The sequence below is a fragment of the Artemia sp. Qi Xiang Cuo genome, chromosome 2 (assembly GCF_049724085.1).
Source record: "Artemia sp. Qi Xiang Cuo chromosome 2, ASM4972408v1, whole genome shotgun sequence".
NCBI lineage: Eukaryota > Metazoa > Arthropoda > Branchiopoda > Anostraca > Artemiidae > Artemia > Artemia sp. Qi Xiang Cuo.
This window is the reverse complement of record NC_142795.1, coordinates 24,302,727-24,322,929: the sequence shown is the minus strand read 5'-3', so window position 1 is coordinate 24,322,929 and position 20,203 is coordinate 24,302,727. Positions and strand designations below refer to the sequence as shown.

At 36.4% G+C, this 20,203-nt stretch overlaps 1 protein-coding gene across 1 annotated transcript in view; it reads left to right on the top strand.

The window, feature by feature from the left end:
- Positions 1 to 20,203, top strand: part of Ltn1 (E3 ubiquitin-protein ligase listerin) — a 131,814-nt gene that overhangs the window by 45,685 nt on the left and 65,926 nt on the right. Inside the window, exons 7-9 of the mRNA XM_089106012.1 lie at positions 9,190 to 9,982; positions 11,874 to 12,090; positions 16,828 to 18,205. Coding sequence (XP_088962138.1) covers positions 9,190 to 9,982; positions 11,874 to 12,090; positions 16,828 to 18,205 — 2,388 coding nt within the window. The remainder of the gene's footprint in view (positions 1 to 9,189; positions 9,983 to 11,873; positions 12,091 to 16,827; positions 18,206 to 20,203) is intronic.

Sequence of the window (20,203 nt, the reverse complement as noted above, 5' to 3'; positions counted from 1 at the left end):
TTACCCTTACATTGTTTATAATCTGTAATAAACTTATCAATTTTTTTATGAAATTAATTAAAAAAACTTTTCCCACAAAATAAGTTTTACAAAGAAAAGTAAAGAACTCCATTAAACAAAAAATGAGCAAAAATAAAATCAAATAATCTACCAAGCGTGAAACTACCACATATCAGCTTCGATAAATAAATGAAACCCAAAACGAACAGAAATTACAATAAATAACGTAGTCAAACTCAAAACGAGCAGAAATTAACATAAGTTGGGCTCAAAACCCCTATGCCTTCCCAAGGCCAGAACATAATTTACACTTTACTGAAAAAATAAAAATGGATGTGCATTGTCAGTTTAATATACATATACTGATATTAATAATCAAAATGTTAATATTATTTGATTTATTAAAGTTACAAAAGTAAAAACATTTATATTTTTTTCAATAAAGTGCAAATTATGTTCTGGCCTTGGGAAGGCATAGGGGTTTTGAGCCCAACTTATGTTAATTTCTGCTCGTTTTGAGTTTGACTACGTTATTTATTGTAATTTCTGTTCGTTTTGGGTTTCATTTATTTATCGAAGCTGATATGTGGTAGTTTCACGCTTGGTAGATTATTTGATTTTATTTCTCCTCATTTTTTGTTTAAGCGAGTTCTCTACTTTTCTTTGAAAAATTTATTTTGTGAAAAAGTTTTTTAAGTAATTTCTGTTCGTTTTATATTGACATAGTTTTTTCAGAAAAGAAAATAACACTTTAAATCTTTTCGTTTTTAAGACTTTATAGTTTGGCCTGCTATTTGTATGCTGGAGAAAAATTTTCAGCAATTTTTAACAACATACACCCTTTTAAAAATCTGGACACAAATAGTACTGTTTAATTTAGTTTTATACCTCCTCTAGTTGGCCTGAAATGGAAAACTTGATACCATTCGCAAAAAAATCTGTTTACTTTCTTTGATAGCTTGGATGCACTTACGCTATTTTGATTTGATTAAATTTCAAGAGCAGAAGTAGCCCCGAAAGTTTGATCCTAATACCCTCAGTCGTTCTTGGGATACTGCTGAGATGCCTTATTTGGAATTAGCAATAACACAGTGCATTTTGATTTTATCTTAAGGCAACAATTAGTTTTTAAACATAATGGGGAAATGGGAGGGTGGGCGTGGGAGGGTGGGAATGGAAGGGGGATTAGTTGCCCTCCAATCACTTTCAACTATTTAAAAGGGCACTAGCCCTTTGAATTTTCAATCGAATGAGCCTTTTTGGAAGTTTCTACGACAGGGCATAACTTAAAACCCTTGCCCTTAGGATTATGGGGAAGTGTTCTCCTCATAAACATATTTTCTATCTGGAAATCAACTACGCTGTTCAAAATTCAAAATTGCTACTCAAAATTTTGATTGGATGTGTTTGGGGGAATGATACGCGTGGGGGGGGGGTGGAGGCTAGTTGCCCTCCAATCACTTTCGACTATTTAAAAGGGCAAAAGCCCTTTGAATTTTCAATCGAATGAGCCTTTTTGGAAGTTTCTACGACAGGGCATAACTTAAAACCCTTGCCCTTAGGATTATGGGGAAGTGTTCTCCTCATAAACATATTTTCTATCTGGAAATCAACTACGCTGTTCAAAATTGCTATCTCAAAATTTCGATTGGATGTGTTCGGGGGAATGATGAGCATGGGGGGGGGCTAGTTGCCCTCCAATCACTTTCGACTATTAAAAAGGGCACTAGCCCTTTGAATTTCCAATCGAATGAGCGTGTTTTGAAGTTTTACCACAACGCCTTCTATAAAAATCTTATATGCCCCAGGGCATAACTTAAAACCCTTACCCTGAGGGTTTTGGGGGAGTTTCCTCCTCAAAAACATATTTTTTATCTGGAAATCAACTAGCCTACACTGAACAAAATGGCTATCTCAAAATTTGATTGGGGAATGATGGGCATGGGGGGGGGGGGAGCTACGTGCCCTCCAATCACTTTCGACTATTAAACAGGGCACTAGCCCTTTGAATTTCCAATCGAATGATTCTGCTTTGAAGTTTCTACGACAACGCCTTCTATAAAAACCTTATATGCCCCCAGGGCATAAATTTAAACCCTTGCCCTGAGGGTTAAAGGGAGTGTCCTCCTCAAAAACATATTTCCTATCTGGAAATCAACTACGCTGAACAAAATGGCTATCTCAACATTTTGAGTGGATTTGTTTGGGGCAATGATGGGGGCAGGGGGGGGGGCTAGTTGCCCTCCACTCACTTTCGACTATTAAAAAGGGCACGATCCCTTTGAATTTTCAATCAAATGAGCCTGTTTTGAAGTTTCTACGACAACACCTTCTATAAAAAACCTTATATACCCCCAGGGCATAACTTAAAACCCATGCCCTGAGGGTTGTGGGAAAGTATCCTCCTCAAATGCATATTTTATATCTTGAAATCAACTAGCCTACGCTGAAAAAAATGGCTATCTCCAAATTTTGATTGGATCTGTTTTGGGGAATGATGGGCGTGGGGGGGGGGGCTTGGTGCCCTCCAATCACTTTTGACTGTTAAAAAGAGCACTAGCCCCTTTAATTTCCAATGGAATGATCCTGTTTTGAAGTTTCTTCGACAACGCCTTCTATAAAAACCTTATATGCCCCCAGGGCGAAACTTAAAACCCTTGCCCTGAGGGTTGTGGGGGAGTGTCCTTCTCAAAAACATATTTTCTAGGTGGAAATCAACTACGCTGAACAAAATGGCTACTCAAAATTTTGATTGGATGTGTTTGGGGGAATGATACGCGTGGGGGGGTGGAGGCTAGTTGCCCTCCAATCACTTTCGACTATTTAAAAGGGCACTAGCCCTTTGAATTTTCAATCGAATGAGCCTTTTTGGAAGTTTCTACGACAGGGCATAACTTAAAACCTTTGCCCTTAGGATTATGGGGAAGTGTTCTCCTCAAAAACATATTTTCTATCTGGAAATCAACTACGCTGTTCAAAATTGCTATCTCAAAATTTCGATTGGATGTGTTCGGGGGAATGATGAGCATGGGGGGGGGGGCTAGTTGCCCTCCAATCAATTTCGACTATTAAAAAGGGCACTAGCCCTTTGAATTTCCAATCGAATGAGCGTGTTTTGAAGTTTTACCACAACGCCTTCTATAAAAACCTTATATGCCCCAGGGCATAACTTAAAACCCTTACCCTGAGGGTTTTGGGGGAGTTTCCTCCTCAAAAACATATTTTTTATCTGGAAATCAACTAGCCTACGCTGAACAAAATGGCTATCTCAAAATTTTATTGGGGAATGATGGGCATGGGGGGGGGGAGCTACGTGCCCTCCAATCACTTTCGACTATTAAAAAGGGCACTAGCCCTTTGAATTTCCAATCGAATGATTCTGTTTTGAAGTTTCTACGACAACGCCTTCTATAAAAACCTTATATGCCCCCAGGGCATAAATTTAAACCCTTGCCCTGAGGGTTAAAGGGAGTGTCCTCCTCAAAAACATATTTTCTATCTGGAAATCAACTACGCTGAACAAAATGGCTATCTCAAAATTTTGATTGGATTTGTTTGGGGGAATGATTGGGGCAGGTGCGGCGAGGTGCCCTCCAATCACTTTCGATTATTAAAAAGGTTACTAGCCCTTTGAATTTTCAATCGAATGATACTGTTTTGAAGTTTCTACGACAAAGCCTTCTATAAAAACCTTATATGCCCCAGGGCATAGCTTTAAACCCTTGCCCTGAGGGTTTTGGGGGAGTTTCCTCCTCAAAAACATATTTTTTATCTGGAAATCAACTAGCCTACACTGAACAAAATGGCTATCTCAAAATTTGATTGGGGAATGATGGGCAGGGGGGGGGGAGCTACGTGCCCTCCAATCACTTTCGACTATTAAAAAGGGCACTAGCCCTTTGAATTTCCAATCGAATGATTCTGCTTTGAAGTTTCTACGACAACGCCTTCTATAAAAACCTTATATGCCCCAGGGCATAATTTTAAACCCTTGCCCTGAGGGTTAGGGGGAGTATCCTCCTCAAAAACATATTTTCTATCTTGAAATAAACTACGCTGAACAAAATGGCTATCTCAAAATTTTAATTGGATTTGTTTGGGGGAATGATGGGGGCAGGGGGGGCGGTTAGTTGCCCTCCAATCAGTTTTGACTATTAAAAAGGGCACTAGACTTTTGAATTTTCAATTGGATGAGCCTGTTTTGAAGTTTCTACGACAACGTCTTCTATAAAAACCTTGTATGCCCCCAGGGCATAACTTAAAACCCTTGCCCTGAGGGTTGTGGGGGAGTGTCCTTCTCAAAAACATATTTTCTAGGTGGAAATCAACTACGCTGAACAAAATGGCTACTCAAAATTTTGATTGGATGTTTGGGGGACTGATACGCGTGGGGGGTGGGGGCTAGTTGTCCTCCAATCACTTTCGACTATTAAAAAGGGCGCTAGCTCTTTGAATTTCCAATCGAATGATTCTGCTTTGAAGTTTCTACGACAACGCCTTCTATAAAAACCTTATATGCCAGCAGGGCATAATTTATAACCCTTGCCCTGAGGGTTAGGGGGATTGTCCTCCTCAAAAACATATTTTCTATCTGGAAATCAACTACGCTGAACAAAATGGCTATCTCAAAATTTTGATTGGATTTGTTTGGGGGAATGATGTGGGAGTGGGGGGACTAGTTGCCCTCCAATTACTTTCGACTATTAAAAAGGGCACTAGCCCTTTGAATTTTCAATCGAATGAGCCTGTTTTGAAGTTTCTACGACAACGCCTTCTATAAAAACCTTATATACCCACAGGACATAACTTAAAACCTTTGCCCTGGGGGTTGCGGGGGAGTATCCTCCTCAAAAGCATATTTTATATCTTGAAATCAACTAGCCTACGCTGAAAAAAATGGCTATCTCAAAATTTTGATTTGCTCTGTTTTGGGGAATGATGAGCGGGGGGGGGGGGGGCGTGGTGCCTTCCAAGCACTTTCGACTATTAAAAAGGGTACTAGCTCCTTGAATTTCCAATAGAATGAGCCTGTTTTGAAGTTTCTTCGACAACGCCTTCTATAAAAACCTTATATGCCCCCAGGGCGAAACTTAAAACCCTTGCCCTGAGGGTTGTGGGGGAGTGTCCTTCTCAAAAACATATTTTCTAGGTAGAAATCAACTACGCTGAACAAAATGGCTACTCAAAATTTTGATTGGATGTGTTTGGGGGAATGATACGTGTGGGGGGGGGGGTGGAGGCTAGTTGCCCTCCAATCACTTTCGACTATTTAAAAGGGCACTAGTCCTTTGAATTTTCAATCGAATGAGCCTGTTTTGAAGTTTCTACGACAACGCCTTCTATAAAAACCTTATATGCCCCCAGGGCATAACTGAAAACTTTTACCCTGAGGGTTATGGGGGAGTCTCCTCCTCAAAAACATATTTTCTATCTGGATATCAACTAGCCTACGCTGAAAAAAATGGCTATCTCAAAATTTTGATTGTATGTGTTTTGGGGAATGATGAGCGTGGGGCGGGGCTAGGTACCTTCCAATCACTTCTGACTATTAAAAAGGGCACTAGCCCTTTGAATTTCCAATTATATGAGCCTGTTTTGAATTTTTACGACATCGTCTTCTATAAAAAACCTTATATGCCCCCATGGCATAACTCAAAACCCTTGGCCTGAGGATTGTGGGATAGCGTCATTCTCAAAAACATATTTTCTAGGTGGAAATCTACTACGCTGAACAAAATGGCTATCTAAAAATTTTGATTGGATGTTTGGGGGAATGATACGCGTGGGGGGTGGGGGCTAGTTGCCTTCCAATCACTTTCGACTGTTTAAAAGGGCACTAGTCCTTTGAATTTCCAATCGAATGAGCATGTTTTGAAATTTCTACGACAACGTCTTCTATAAAAACCTTATATGCCCCCAGGGCATAACTTAAAACCCTTGCCCCGTGGGTTGTGGGGGAGTGTCCTCCTCAAAAACATATTTTTTGTTTGGAATTCAAATACGCTAAAAAAAATGGCTATATCAAAATTCGGATTGGATGTGTTTGGGGAATTGATGGCCGTGGGGGGGGGGGTAGTTGCCCTATAATCACTTTCGACTATTAAAAAGGGCACAAGCCATTCCAATTTCCAATTGAATGAGCCCTTTTCGAAGTTTCTAAGGCAATTTCTGCGATACGAAGTGCCCTGCTCTAAAGAAAAAAAAATAATAAATGATAAGTTGTGCCAACATCGTTCTTATATGCCCTCAGGGCATAACTTGAAACCCTTGCCCCAAGGGTTGTGGGGGAGTTAACATATTTAGAAAATATTTTCTATCTGGAAATCAACTATGCTGAACAAAATGGCTATATCAAAATTTTGATTGGATGTGTTTGGGGGGAATGATGGGCGTGGGGGAGGCTAGTTGCCCTCCAATCACTATCGACTATTAAAAAGGGCACTAGCCACTCCAATTTCCAATCGAATGAGCCCTTTTTGAAGTTTCTACGGCAACCCCTTCGATGCGGAGTGCCCGGGTATGGAGGAAAAAAAATAATACTTTGTGTCCACATCGTTCTTTACTTAGGCAGCGCGATCGCGCTGCCTATGATAGAATCAATACACAGATTTTCGGTAATAACTTCCCTTGAGAGAACATTCCAAATGAAGGTACAGCATCTTAAAAGCCATAATGGTTTTCGGGAAAACTTTAGGTGTCAAATTTTTAATGGGGGAGGGGATCTAAGAATACGGGAATTTCCCTGAAAGTTTGGGTATAGTGAAAGCACTCCAAGTAGCAAGCCAAAACTAATTAGAATTGCTGAAAGGTATCCTTTGCCTTATATTTCATAGCTGACTACCGACAGATACCCTTGACGTACCTTATGCACCTGCTCCTTGATATCTGAGTCAGTGGTACATTTAAGGGGCCATAAGGCTGCATTTTGCCTAGGAGTTGGACTTTCCGAACCCTGGGTCAATTTATAATGCTGAGCATTGCTAGGTAAAAAAATTGTTTTGGTTGCAGTTTGTTTTTGTTTAGTATTCATTTAAACTTATAAAAATCCATTGAAAGGAAAAAGTAAACAAAAACTTCGTCAAATTATTAAAGTTTTAGGTAGTTCCCATGTGTCCTACTCCCGAAATCCTTGATTCGCCACTAACTGTGTCCTTTTGAAAATTTTGGATTTTTTTTTACTTTTACCCAACGTTCAAATGTTAATGCCACAAATCGTCGTTTTATCCTTTTCCATTGCTCCAATTCTCTCTTATGATATTTTTCTCTTTGTGAGAGCAGTCGAACAGACTACCTAGCTAAGCTGCTGCACTGAGTAGTATTCATATATCAGAATGTCCTGTTCTTTCCTTTGTCAGAACGTTATTTCAATTTATATTGGCTCTTTTTGTTTGATTAACATCTATTTCTGTCCTTTGTCTACCGAAGTAGTTTTTCTTTATGAATGCTTTTGAGTATGTGTATGTGTCTTCGTGTGTCTTTTGAGTATGTGTCTTCCTTGTTAGTATTTGACTCGACTTGACTCGGTGATGATATTTAAAAAGGAAGTGACTCATTAATGTTTAAAAACGAAAATATATTAATAATAATAACATAATGCGAAAACAGGCTTGCGCCTCTATCTACACAAATTTAAATAATCAAATGCTTTTTCACTATAATGATTTTCAATCTCGCTCTTAAATGCTTTGACTGAATCTGAGTTGACAGTGTCTGATGGTAGTGCGTTCCACTCGGAGACAATGCGGTTGCTGAATGCCAATCTACCAACATCTCTTATGAAACGTTCTTCGCTTAGCTTAACATCGTGACCTCTCAGTTTATTATTCTTGAATGTTATTATCTCTTCAGGAGGGATATTGTCGTAGTATCTGTTGCATATTTTATATACTTCAATAAGATATCCTCTCAAAAACAGGTATGAAAGACTTGGGAGCGATAATTTTTTCAAACGGTCTTGGTATGATAAGTCTCTAAGTGATAGAACAAATTTAGTAGCCCTCCTTTGAATTTTTTCTATTGCATGAAAAAACGGTGTGGTTGTCGTATGACCGTATTCGATCATTGGTCTCGCTAACGATTTGAAGAGTGTAGAAAACAATGCTGAGTCAGTAAGAGAGAAATTTCTTCGAATAATTCCCAAGACTTGTGATGACTTAGAGATGATTGACTCGTAGTGCTTGGTGAAAGTCATGTCACTATCTATTGTCACTCCCAAGTCTCGCTCTTCTTCTTGCATGGTTGTCTGTTCTCCTTCAAAGCAGTTGTGCCGAGAAATGTGTTTTGGGCATGGGTGAACATGACAACTTTTTTCTGTATTCACTTCCATGCTCCATTTTTTCATCCATTGTGCTATTTTGCAAGTCTTGCTGGAGTATTTCTGTATCTTTAAAGCTTGTTATTGCACGAAAGATTTTCGTGTCAACTGCATAAAGTAGTAACTCAGAATTAATGTTATTTGGAAGATCATTTATGTAAATATTGAATAGTAAAGGCCTCAGAACACCACCTTGAACTACTCCACTTGTGACTTTTATCTCATTGCTGCTAAGATATCCCTCCAGTCTCACTCGCTGAGATCTTCCTTTCAGAAAGCTGAGAACCCACTTTAGAATAGTATAGCCAACACCAATAGACTGTAGTTTTCGAAAAGGTTGAATTTGTGAGACTTTATCAAAGCCTTTTCTGAAATCTAAGTATAAAATATCTACCTGCATCCCTATATCTATTCATATATTTTCTCCAGGCGTTTGTAGCGACAAGTAGCTGGCTTTCTGCTGATCTTTCCTTGAGAAATCCAAACTGTGTGGGTGAAATATGGCTTCTTTCGAGTAGGTACTGTAATATACCATCGTGGAGTAGATTCATCGTGGAGTAAAGGTTAAACTGATATTGACAGATATTATGATTGCAAAACAAAACTATCAACAATCTCTGTTTTTTTTTTTTTTTTTTCAAAAAGAGTTATGGAGACAACACATGCACATAGACATACATACCGAAGTAGTTTTTCTGTATGAATGCTTTTATTGTTTGTTGTTTTATTATTGTTTTATTATCGTGGTATAATTGCAGTAGAAATCACGTTTTTACCCGCTAGTTGCTGGTACATTACCCAATCCACTGTGATTCAGAAACCTGAATTATAATTCTTATAATTCTTAGAAACCTACTTATAATTCTTTTTTCTAGCTTCACTCTGAGAAAAATCCAGCTAAGTCCTTTGGAATTCGGGGCTATGGTATCAGCTTTTGTTGATGTGATCCATATTTCAATGGCTACAAACCACACAGATTCCGATTTTTGTTTAGAGTTGGAAAGAAAGCTTTTTTCTGTTATTGAAGAATCAATTCTTCATAAACTTTCATTTTTTGCTAACTCACCGTTAAGCCACTGTGTTGCTGAAAAACTGGAACTTTGGTATAAAAATCCTCAGAAATTCGCAACAGTGTCTGAAGAATTTCGGAACTCAGTCCAGAAATTGACTTCGCGCGTCATAAATGCAAATATTAGTGCTTGTGATTCTGGTCTAACGAGTGTTTACGTTATTGAACGCTTGGCGGATTTCTTGTGTACTCTTCATTCGCCTGAAAAATACAAGGGGGGGAAAATTAGCGGAAAAGTGAGATTTAAGACAAGTAGCTCAAGTGGCGAAAATTTCAAATTTCAAGAAGTTGGTTCGCATGCTTATGATGGTGCTCTTGATAAAATAGTATCCGACATCGCTAAATTGTGCCTTACTCTGCCACCAGAAGGGAGCTATGGTAATTTAGTGCGATTTTTAGGTCTCATTTTAAGAGATTTTTCTTCCGAAAGCCTGTTTCAATCGATATACAGTGAATTGAATGGGAAAGAGGAATTTTTAAGAAAGTTCTGTGTACCGGCTCTGATGGAGAATCATTCTGACGGTGAACTGTTGTTTTTAAATGTTTTATTTGACTTATCAGAAGACCAGAGGTTAAAACTTCTACAAGATTGGACTAAGGTAATTTTTAAAGTAAATTAATACATACAGTGGACGGTAAGGATAGGATGAATGATCTCTCGAGAATAATCTCTCCCCCCTCTAAAAAAAACATATTTTCTGAAAGAATGTTCAAGTTCACAAGGATTATGATAAACCACCTGCAAATACTCAGAGTTAAGGACAATTATGTCCAATTTTTAACCATGTATGCCAATAAGAAAAGATGGTATAATGCGTTATAGCTCTTATCAGATCTACTTTAACCAAGATAGTAAAAAGCCCTTCTGCAAAATTCTGCTGTAATAGAACCAGCTCAGGGGCGGATCCAGGACCTTTTTTAGAGGGGGGGGAAATAGGTTGATTCGATAAACTTGTGTTAGGAGCAAGTTTAATTAACGCAAACTTGCGTTAATTAAATAAATTACACTACTTTAGACGACGTTAGGGGGGGGGGGTCCCTTCGCCCCCCTGGAGCCGCCACTGACCCAGCTTCACTGCCTCCAATATTTCCGAAGTGAAAAAGCCTATGCTAGGCTCTGTTAAAAGTCAACTTTAGCCTTGATAGCCGGTTGGATTCTTGGAAAGCTCAAAAATTAGTGATTTCTATTTTTTGTTAATGTTTATGCATGAAGTTTTATGTAAGTCATAATTGCATAACTGTGAATTTATTTTGAAGTCTCTTTTTGGGCCACTGCCAACTCCCTATTCTGAATTGTATAGCTCTTGTTATATTTCTGTATAGTTCTTTTGCTTCAGTACTTTATCTATAATTGTTCATCTATGTTTATTTTTTTTGTAGCATTAGCTAGATTCGAGAATTATAGTCCTTTACTTTTTAGTAGTCCAAGAGTGTTTTAATATTCTGGACTGCTGAGAAGAAAGCTATAAGATTTTGAACTAAATATTCAATTATGAACTTATCAACTGTAGACTTAGTAATTATCAACAACTTAACTTTGGGATTCTGTGGACTCAATGTTCAGAATTTAAGCTTGACTTTGATTATCCTTTGGAACTTTATTTTTTCTCATTCTATTTTTTTTTTCTTTTTATTAGAATCAATAAATACAGTCCATTAGTCACTGAGTTTTCTTAAATAAGGTACTGAAATTAAAAATTTAAAAACCTGATTTGGGGAAAATAAAAAGGGGGTCGTTGAATTTCGACCTTATAAAGGGTTGGGTCCCTGTGTATCTAACTACACATTTCTGGTGTTTCTTACTTTTATATTACTTGGAGGTGATGAGCGGTTCATATCAATGCTTTGTAAAGTGAATTTAAAAACTAGCGCTGATTTTTGCTCAGACATGTAAGCTGGAACATGGATCCAAGTCTGTTCTCATTAATCCTCGGATTTTCTTTTTTTTAAATAATGTTTCTATGATTTCTTAAGCCATTCAGAGGACTAACTTTTTTTTGCAATTTTGATTTTGTTTAAAAAAGGAAAAACCCGACAAATATGCAAAAGATCCTGCTAAAACTTCTGCGAGAGGGAGAGCCAAAGAGATCGAGAGAGAAGGCATTTTTTTAGAACTAAGGTTTGAAAACGTATGCTTGTGTCCACTCACTGAGGATGCTTATGCATAACACAACTTTACATTGAGAAATTTGTCATTACTGGGAGTTAAATTCACGATCTGCTGCACTAGCCATGTTTTGACGCATTTGAGGTATGACATTAATCTCTTTCTTGGCGTTAATAGCAAAAAATCACTTTTAATCGTACAAAATGGAAAATTTCCTCAAATATTTAGGATGATTTTTAGAACATAGTAGGTCACTGGGAGGGTGGAAGGTATATTTAGCCCACTAGAATGCCTCAGGTAACTCATGTTTGTAGGGAGATACTAGTCCGTGTTAGGATATTTCTTTTTCTCGTTTGTTTATTATAAAATCATGCGTTTTCCAGACAGAATCCAGCAGTACGATACTTTTGTTAGTCAAAACAATTTTGGATAGTAACCAGAGTGATCCTTCGGTTGAGACATGGTTATCCAGCAATAGTATATCTGAGCTGCTTATAGAAGTGGCAACCAGTCTTATTCAAGGAAATCAGAAACTTGGTCTTCTTGATAAAGAGAAATGGGATCTGATTGGGAATATCATGGCACCACCGGAATGCCTTGGTAATATTTTTAGATTATATTTGACAAGCAGTCTAGGCATGTTTCTACAGCTCCAGTTGTTATTAACAATTTTCTGTTAGTTTGTGTGTTGTTATGCTACTAACAATTTCCAGAAATGTATTAATTGTGCAAGGATTTTAGGGAATCGAAATTTAAGAAATTACAAATTAATTATGTAGTAAAGAAGGCCTGCTAGCTGTGCTCTTGGATTGGTCAGATGCTTAGACTAATGTTTTCAACGTAACAATCTTAAAAGTTTTACATAGTCAATTTTCGGGGTGGTAAATATCATTAATACTGACCAACATTTCTTAGCAGATAGGTGGTTCGAGGCTTGAGTAATTAATTACGAAGATGATAACCAACCTATATGAAGATGTTTACCTCAAGGGACAATCCTCATACCTCTGTTATTTAACCTATATTTCTCTGAGCCGAGTGTCCTTAGTATATCTTTTGATCTTTATGCTGATGGCTTCATTATTTAAGAAAACTGGTAAAGATTATAATAGTTTATTCATGGGTGTCCAGCAGATATTAATGCAATGTCTACTTTTTTCTGATATTTTGGACTCCTTTGACAATAATCAAAAGCTAGAACAAATGTCCAGGAGACATTGCCGTATACCCCTTTCATATCTTCATGTAAAGAATCCTCCAATTTTATTTAATATTCAAAATAGAAATCGCATGAACATATTTTCTATTTCAGAATTAACACACACTTAAAAGAACTATTCTAAGCCTAAAATGGGGTTTGGAAATTATGTCTTCGTCTTCAAGAATTTTAGACTTTCTCATTTTAAGTCGCTTCACAACATTACAAAATTCTGGTACGGGACTGTAAAAACATACTCCATATGTCAGACTAAAAAAATGTCTGTTCTTTTTTCTCTGAATGACAGAGTCTCTGTACAATGCAAATTTAATAGCCTAGAACCAAAGTTTATGGTAGATAGCAATAGCATATTCTTTTGAGTATATATTAGAAGATTATTCTATATCTGTTAATGTTGTTTCTAATTGGACAAGTTTCCAATCAGTATTTTCAATTTGGGAAGTTGCTGCTATGATTGGTACCCTTTTGCAGACTCGCCAAGTTGTCAGGTGAGCCCAGTTTATTGCAATCTTGATCATCGATACTGGTCATTCTCCTTAAGCGGCCAAGTTTCACATAAGTAGACTGCGATGGGGTGATCCAGACATCAACAAATCTGTTTCTAAGCCATAGGGACAGATCCTTTTGACACTATATGGGCATAACGGCTTTGGAGTTTGAACTCGCAAGGGTGAGATATTTACCTCGAGGGGTTATCCTCAGCCCCCTGTTTTTTAACCTATACGTCTCTGAACCGAGTGTCCTCGAGTACTGAGAGCGTTACTGTGCATCCACTTTCAGCGGCCAAGCTACACATGAGTAGATCGCGATGGGGGTGATCCAAATATTGAAAAATTGTTTTTTAAGCCATAAGAACAATAATGAAACTGGAACTCGCAAGGGTGAGCCGCCTTTTTATATATTTTTTAGTGGTTGTTGTCGCTGGTGATTTTGTCTAGATAGGTAGTTTAAGACAAATCTGCCTCTCTGCTAAGATGAGTAAGTTTAAGAGCGCTGATTAATTAAAACCGACGCTAGAAATTTACTAGTTTTGACTCTCAGTTGGCTGTATTTCTGCTGGACTCGGTCAATTTTTCCGCCCCTGATTTGATACTTATCTTATATCTAAGATAAAAGAAACAGAAATGAGCTCAAAGTCCAGCATATCCCGACCCGTACAGGGATCAAATAAGAGGACACAGCAGGTTTCCCCTCATTGGTTTTAGTCTGATAAAAATATTTAGCATTTTTTTTAAATGTTTTATCTTCTACAGGTGATTCCAAGATTTTGAAGCAATATTGCTGGGGTGCAAAAATCTAACAAAACTTTTGGGCTGAACCACCAATCCCATCCCTCCAATCAGAATCAATGATCTTGAAACATGTTATTGACATCTTTAAGAAGAATATAATTTATTGGTCATTGAATTGCCCACATCAGCCACAATAGTTATACTAAAGACCACCCCTAAGAGGTGAAGGGACCTACATGGTGGTACTTATACCTCGCTGCACAAAAGGAGAAGACAAAAAAGATTCAAAACAGCATTTAAAACTTCAAAACGAGCTACAAAAAAATGAAATACAAAAGCTGAGTAAAGCTTTTTGTAAATCTAGAAGCTTTGTGTTGTATTTTTGTTTTCGAATTTTTAAATTTCCTCACTCAAAACCCATCAACAGTTTTCTCCAACAATCGCTTTCAATTGAGAGGACTTGACCTTGACTTGGCTCCCTGGATTCCAATCAAATAATTGATTTTTTTGAAAGGGATCCATAGGTGGCCACAACAAAACTGCTATTGCGTGCCGTTATATTTCCCTGTGCTCCTTGTAACAGCAGTTAATAACAATTTTCTGACAGCTCGTGATAACACAATTGCTAGTAAGATTCATGTCAGTATGTTTTTGTTGGTTAGCGTGGTATAAACGTGTCTGTTTTCTCGACGCAGTTTTGACAAGTTCAGGTCGTGGAAAAATGGTGACCTGGCATTAGGTTTAAAAGAACAACCCTGAGAAAATGGCACAGGTCTTATTTGTAGATCATAAAAATACAGCTGAGTTGAACATTTCCTAAGCATCTCATATCCTTTTGTTTAAACTTACCTTTCTGTTGATCTCTGAATGATTTAGTGTTCTTGAAGAGTTTTCTTAAGTAATGAAAGGTTTAGATATTATGTGTTACTATTGGATCTTTTCCAAGGTAATAAACCAAAAGAAATTAGCAGCAATTTATCGAGTCTAAATTTTTCTCACGGTTTAAATGCAATATACCATAGATATACTCGACTCGTGATTAAGCTTACAGTTTTGAAAGAAACCAGTTATATAATGTCCGTAGGAAAACCCCCAAAAACAAAAATTTGCAATTACTAGAAATAATGATTCTTTGGGTTGGGACCATCACCTTAACTATCAGACGTGATACGACCGAGAAAACGGCCTGAACAAATTAAATTCACAGTAGGTGAAAATCAACAACCTGGACCATCAATTGCGGCGAGACCAATCTGGGCAGCTAAAGCAAAGGGCATTGCTAAAATGCATGAAGGAATCAAAATCCAAAATGAAGAGGAAAGACAAATGTGGTTAGAAAATGTGTGACAGTGAGTATCAAAACGTGTCAAAATTGAAAATGAAGAGTAAAGTCACGTGCGGTTAGAAGATGCGAGAAAATGAGCCCATAAAAACCATTTAAATAGGTCAAAAGTTTGAGAAAATTCTTTTAGGGCCTGAATTTTGGGAAATACCTGAATATTTTGAAAGAAGTTTTTTTTTCTATAGCATAAAAAGAGAGCTACGGTAGAATAAACATCAGTAAGTTCTCATTTTTCGACACAACCAGTTATATAATGCCTGTAGGAAGACCCAAAAAAACAAAAATTTGCAATTGTTACAAATGATGTTTCTACCGAACCAACGACTATCATGTGGCAAAAGATATACCACCGCGAGGATAAGAAAATATGCGGTTAAAGGATATGCGGTGGCAGTGAGAATTACAAGCAATCATGAGAAAGCGATTGTCAGAACGTGTCAAAAATGGAGTATAAAACAAGGAATTATGCTGTTAGAAGAAAAGCGACAGCAAAAATCTGACAGAGTCAAAAATGAAAGTGATGAACAAAAGAAATATTATGATATAAGAACAATGCCATCACAATCTTTAACACCAACAAAATGTGCCGCAAAACCCAGCACAAATCTACAAAGATGCCATAAACCACACAACTCTTTATACAAGTCATTGGGACCCTTCAACGTTCTATGTTTTGCCTTTAGAGCCCTCTATTTTCCTTAGGAAGGACGTGAAAGAAAAAAAGTAATATAGACATTAGAAAATCTTCTGACATCAAAATAGCGTACATTGAATAACGATAAACGTATAAAATAAGCACTACTAAAATACAATGTTAAAAATAGCCTATTTTTTATAAGTCGAATGGTTCGTAACTAACGAATTTCACGCTGTTCTTCATTAGATTCATCAAAATAGTGTGAGCTAAAGAGGTATGCTGTTTTTGATGTCGGGAAAATCTCTGTTTTTTTTTTCTACATGACCATAAAAGCTTCTACTAACAATTTTTAAAGCCAAGTTTCTATTTTTGCAAGGTAGGAGATAAGTCTGAGCTTACTACTAATGGCTCTGAGGAAAATTACTTCTCCATTTTTCGTAACGTGTTACTTCATCAAGAACTGGTGGTATTAGGATTTTTTTGTGCTTTTTTGAAAAACGTTAATCTTGTATCTTATTATTAACGAGTCTTGTTATTTAATACATAATTGGATCCGATTGCTTCCAAATACTGGATTTAAATAGTTTTAGGACGAAGGGAATGAAGTTCTTGAATATGGTTTTTATTTTCACTGAATACAGACTATTTTAGTTTACTTACTTTAGTGTCCCAAGTTTAAGTAAAAAAAAAATTTCTTCGTTTCACTTGGAATAAGTCGTAGTTCGCTCTCTACTAGGTTACAGGTACTGATATAGCCATGAACGCAAAGTCTATATATAATATATATATATATATATATATATATATATATATATATATATATATATATATATATATATATATATATATATATATATATATATATATATATATAAAAATATATATTTACGCTTTTCGAATTTTTCAGGGTACCAGATCAAGAAAACCACTCAAGTGATAATCTTGAAGCAATTCGGGAATTTCATATCTGAAGGACCAGACCCACGACCGCACTTCCAAGATGCTCTTAAATCGCTTGCTTGTGCTTTAGAAAGAAAGACTCCGTATTGGAGCAGTCTCCCATCAGCAGATGATTTCCTTCTTGAGCTACTCAGACTTGTGTGCAATCCAAGAATTTCCATCGATAGTTTAGTGAAAAGTCAGCTTCTTTCAATATGGTCATTATCTTTAGAAAAAGGCCACACAGTTCGAGGTGAGAACGCTATAAAGATTGTACAAGAAATAGTTATGTCCAATCAATGGACAATTGGCGAACTAAATGAGATTATAGCAGATTGTGATTTCATTATAAATAGTGTAATAGGTGTTTTAGTTGTAGATGGAGATAGGTCAATTCGATGCTTATTAAAACGAGCCGAGGATTTATTCAAACTGATAATGGCCCAAGAATTTCGTTCTAGTTCTAGCGAAAATACTGATTTTTGGGCTTTAAGACTAGCTATCCAGGGTGAACTTACTATATGGAACGATTTGACGCCAAAAATGTCATTGATACAAGTACAAGAGTCCTACGTAAACTTATCACTGTTAAGAAAATATGCAAAACGTGACCCCAAGGAACCCTCGCCTCCATCCAGAGAAGAACTTATGAAAACGCCGTACTTGCACTTGGACGACAGTGATAGTGGCACAGAAGAGGTTTTGATTGAAAGCGTGATTTATGATGTTGAAGGGTTTGAGTACGTTGTACAAAATGCGATGGTTGGACATGCGTTTTTAGAATTAGTTTCTAAGCAGATTCTTACCTTGTCAGGTTGTGACCAGGATAAGTGGCTATCCAAACAAAGCTTACGCGATTCTCTAATGGAGGAAGTTAAAGAAATTTTGAAGTGCTCTGAAGAACGTCAGCAAAAGAGAATTGTATCATTTGCTTTAAGTGATACGCGAAGAAATGGTTTGCAAAGCGCTCTTGCGCTGGAAAACTTACTGAAAATACTGATGAACGAAACAAACTTTGATAAAGACACGCTTAATGAAGAAATAAGTAGATCTGTAGAATTTATAGAACTCAATCAAAAAGGTGATTTGAATACTTACGAAATTCTCGTTTCTGGCTTAGCTAAAAAATATGCAAAAGATATGTTTTTTCAATGTTATGGAACAGTTGTTGAAAGTGGAATTGAGAAATCAGTGGGCTATTTTATATTACTAACCAAGGCTTTAAGTGAAGTTGGAGCAGGACAGATATTCGTTTCTGAGGAACCTGGATTGGTAGAATCGTTAACAGTTATATTTGGTAGCATCAAAGTGAATCTAGACAAGGAGGAGTTGTCTTTGTTAAATATGTAAGTAGGATGTGACTTCTTTTGTTTTAGAATGAAAGCCAAGTTTTTAAAAGTAATTACAATTATTTTACTCGAAGGGTACTATTTTAAATAGTTAATATGATTTTAGTTATTCATATTTGGAATATTTTGATTATTAATAAAGTTTATTTATATTAAGCTTCTAATTATTTAAATAACTGATTAAACTAATTATGGCCATCAAGTTGACAGTTTTTAGTAATTTGGCACAATGCCTTGTTGCGTAGTTTTTTAAACTCTCTTTCTTCTTTTTATTTTTCTATTCTTGTATTTGATTATGGTCTTTTAACTGCCTAGTTTTTTAAACTATCACTTTCTTCTTTCTATTTTTCTAATCTTGTATTTGATTATGGTCTTTCAACTGCACAATTAGCATTGTACCAATTTGTTACAAAAACAAAAAAATTGCCAAAATAAGCTATGATTGCTATGCAACAGCTATAATGTGATTATTTTCAAGGCCCCTGTTCACCAAAAAGATTGTTGACATATAAATACATTTCTTAGTATTTCTGATTTTCCTCTCCCAAAAATATGATGAACTTTGGTAAGCTTAGAGGCAGTGGAAAACGGTTTCTGAGCCCGTCTAAATTATTGTTTTGCCTGGAAAAACCTTATTGCTTACCTTTTTTTAAAGTAAAAAACATATTAATTGATCTTTTTTTCGTTCTGTTTCTACATTCGTTTAAATTTCTTGTAAAAAAAGAAACTATTATATAAAGCTATGTTACAGCTGTCTGTTACAAACAATAAAAGCGGAGTTTTTGTTACTTGCAATAAGCGAAATGACTTGTTGAGTCATGCTTTCAGCTTTTCCATTTTTCTTTCAATATTTCTACTGTGCTTGGTCTTTTAACTGCCAATTAGCATGGAACCAGTTAATTGAAAAAGAAACATAATAATAAAAAGTAATTATCATGTAATAAATAAAACTTGTTTTTTTTGTAATTGTGATTTTAATCACCTAGAAAATTGTTGGCCTAAAAATGCACTTCTTAGCATATCGGACTCCCTCTCCCCACTCATAGGAAATGTTCCGCAGTTCTCCCCTTAATTCTAAACTCGGGAGAAGCAGAAAACTGTCTCTGAGCTTGGGTAAACTGTTATTTAATAAAAAAAAGTTTTAATTTTTTTTAATATTATTATTATTGTTCATGTAAACCATTTTTTCTTGTAAAAACGTAAAAAAGGTTTGGTCGCAGTTTTTTTATTATGTGCAATAAGTAAAATGACTTTTGTTTCTTTCAATCGTTCTATTCTTTTTTAAGTTTTTGTTTCGAACTAGGTCCTTTGACCGGATAATGGTTGGTCCAAGTTAAAATTTGGATTGATCCAAACCCTTATTGCAATTTTTCCCGGAAAGGTTTAACATTAGATACATTTTTTAGTATTTTTAACCCCCTTCCTCTTTTTATAGGTTACTTCCTTAAGATTTCTCCTAGAATGAAAAGCCCAAAGACTGTTGGAAGTAGTTTCAAAGTTTGTAAAAGCCATAGTCTTGCCCCGAAAAACATAATTGTGGAGCTTCTTCTTTTAAATAAGAATATTTTAGCTAACAGTTTTTACGTCTTTTTTTTCTTTTATTTAAACTCTTTCTTAAAAAAGAAAAATCGAAAAAAGGTATGGTGGGCTGGGTTTAAACATGGTAAGGGTACTAGATCATTTGTGCGACATAGAATACAGCTACCTTTTTATTGACATTATTCTGATTGATTGGTATTCTGAATTTTGTTTTTGTCTAGTTTTCATTAAAGCCCAAATGCCACCTAACCAATCACTCTTCTAGGAGTCATTTGATCGTTTCAAATTCGGTCTTGTTATTAATTATATTAATCAATAGATGTCTCCGAACAACGGTGTGTCTAGGATTTTTTTGTGTGTGTGGGGGGGGGGGCAACAAAAAGCTCTACAAAACGCATCATAATTTGTTTATGTGTATTTTTTTCACGAGTCAGACAAAAATTTCGGGATGGGGGA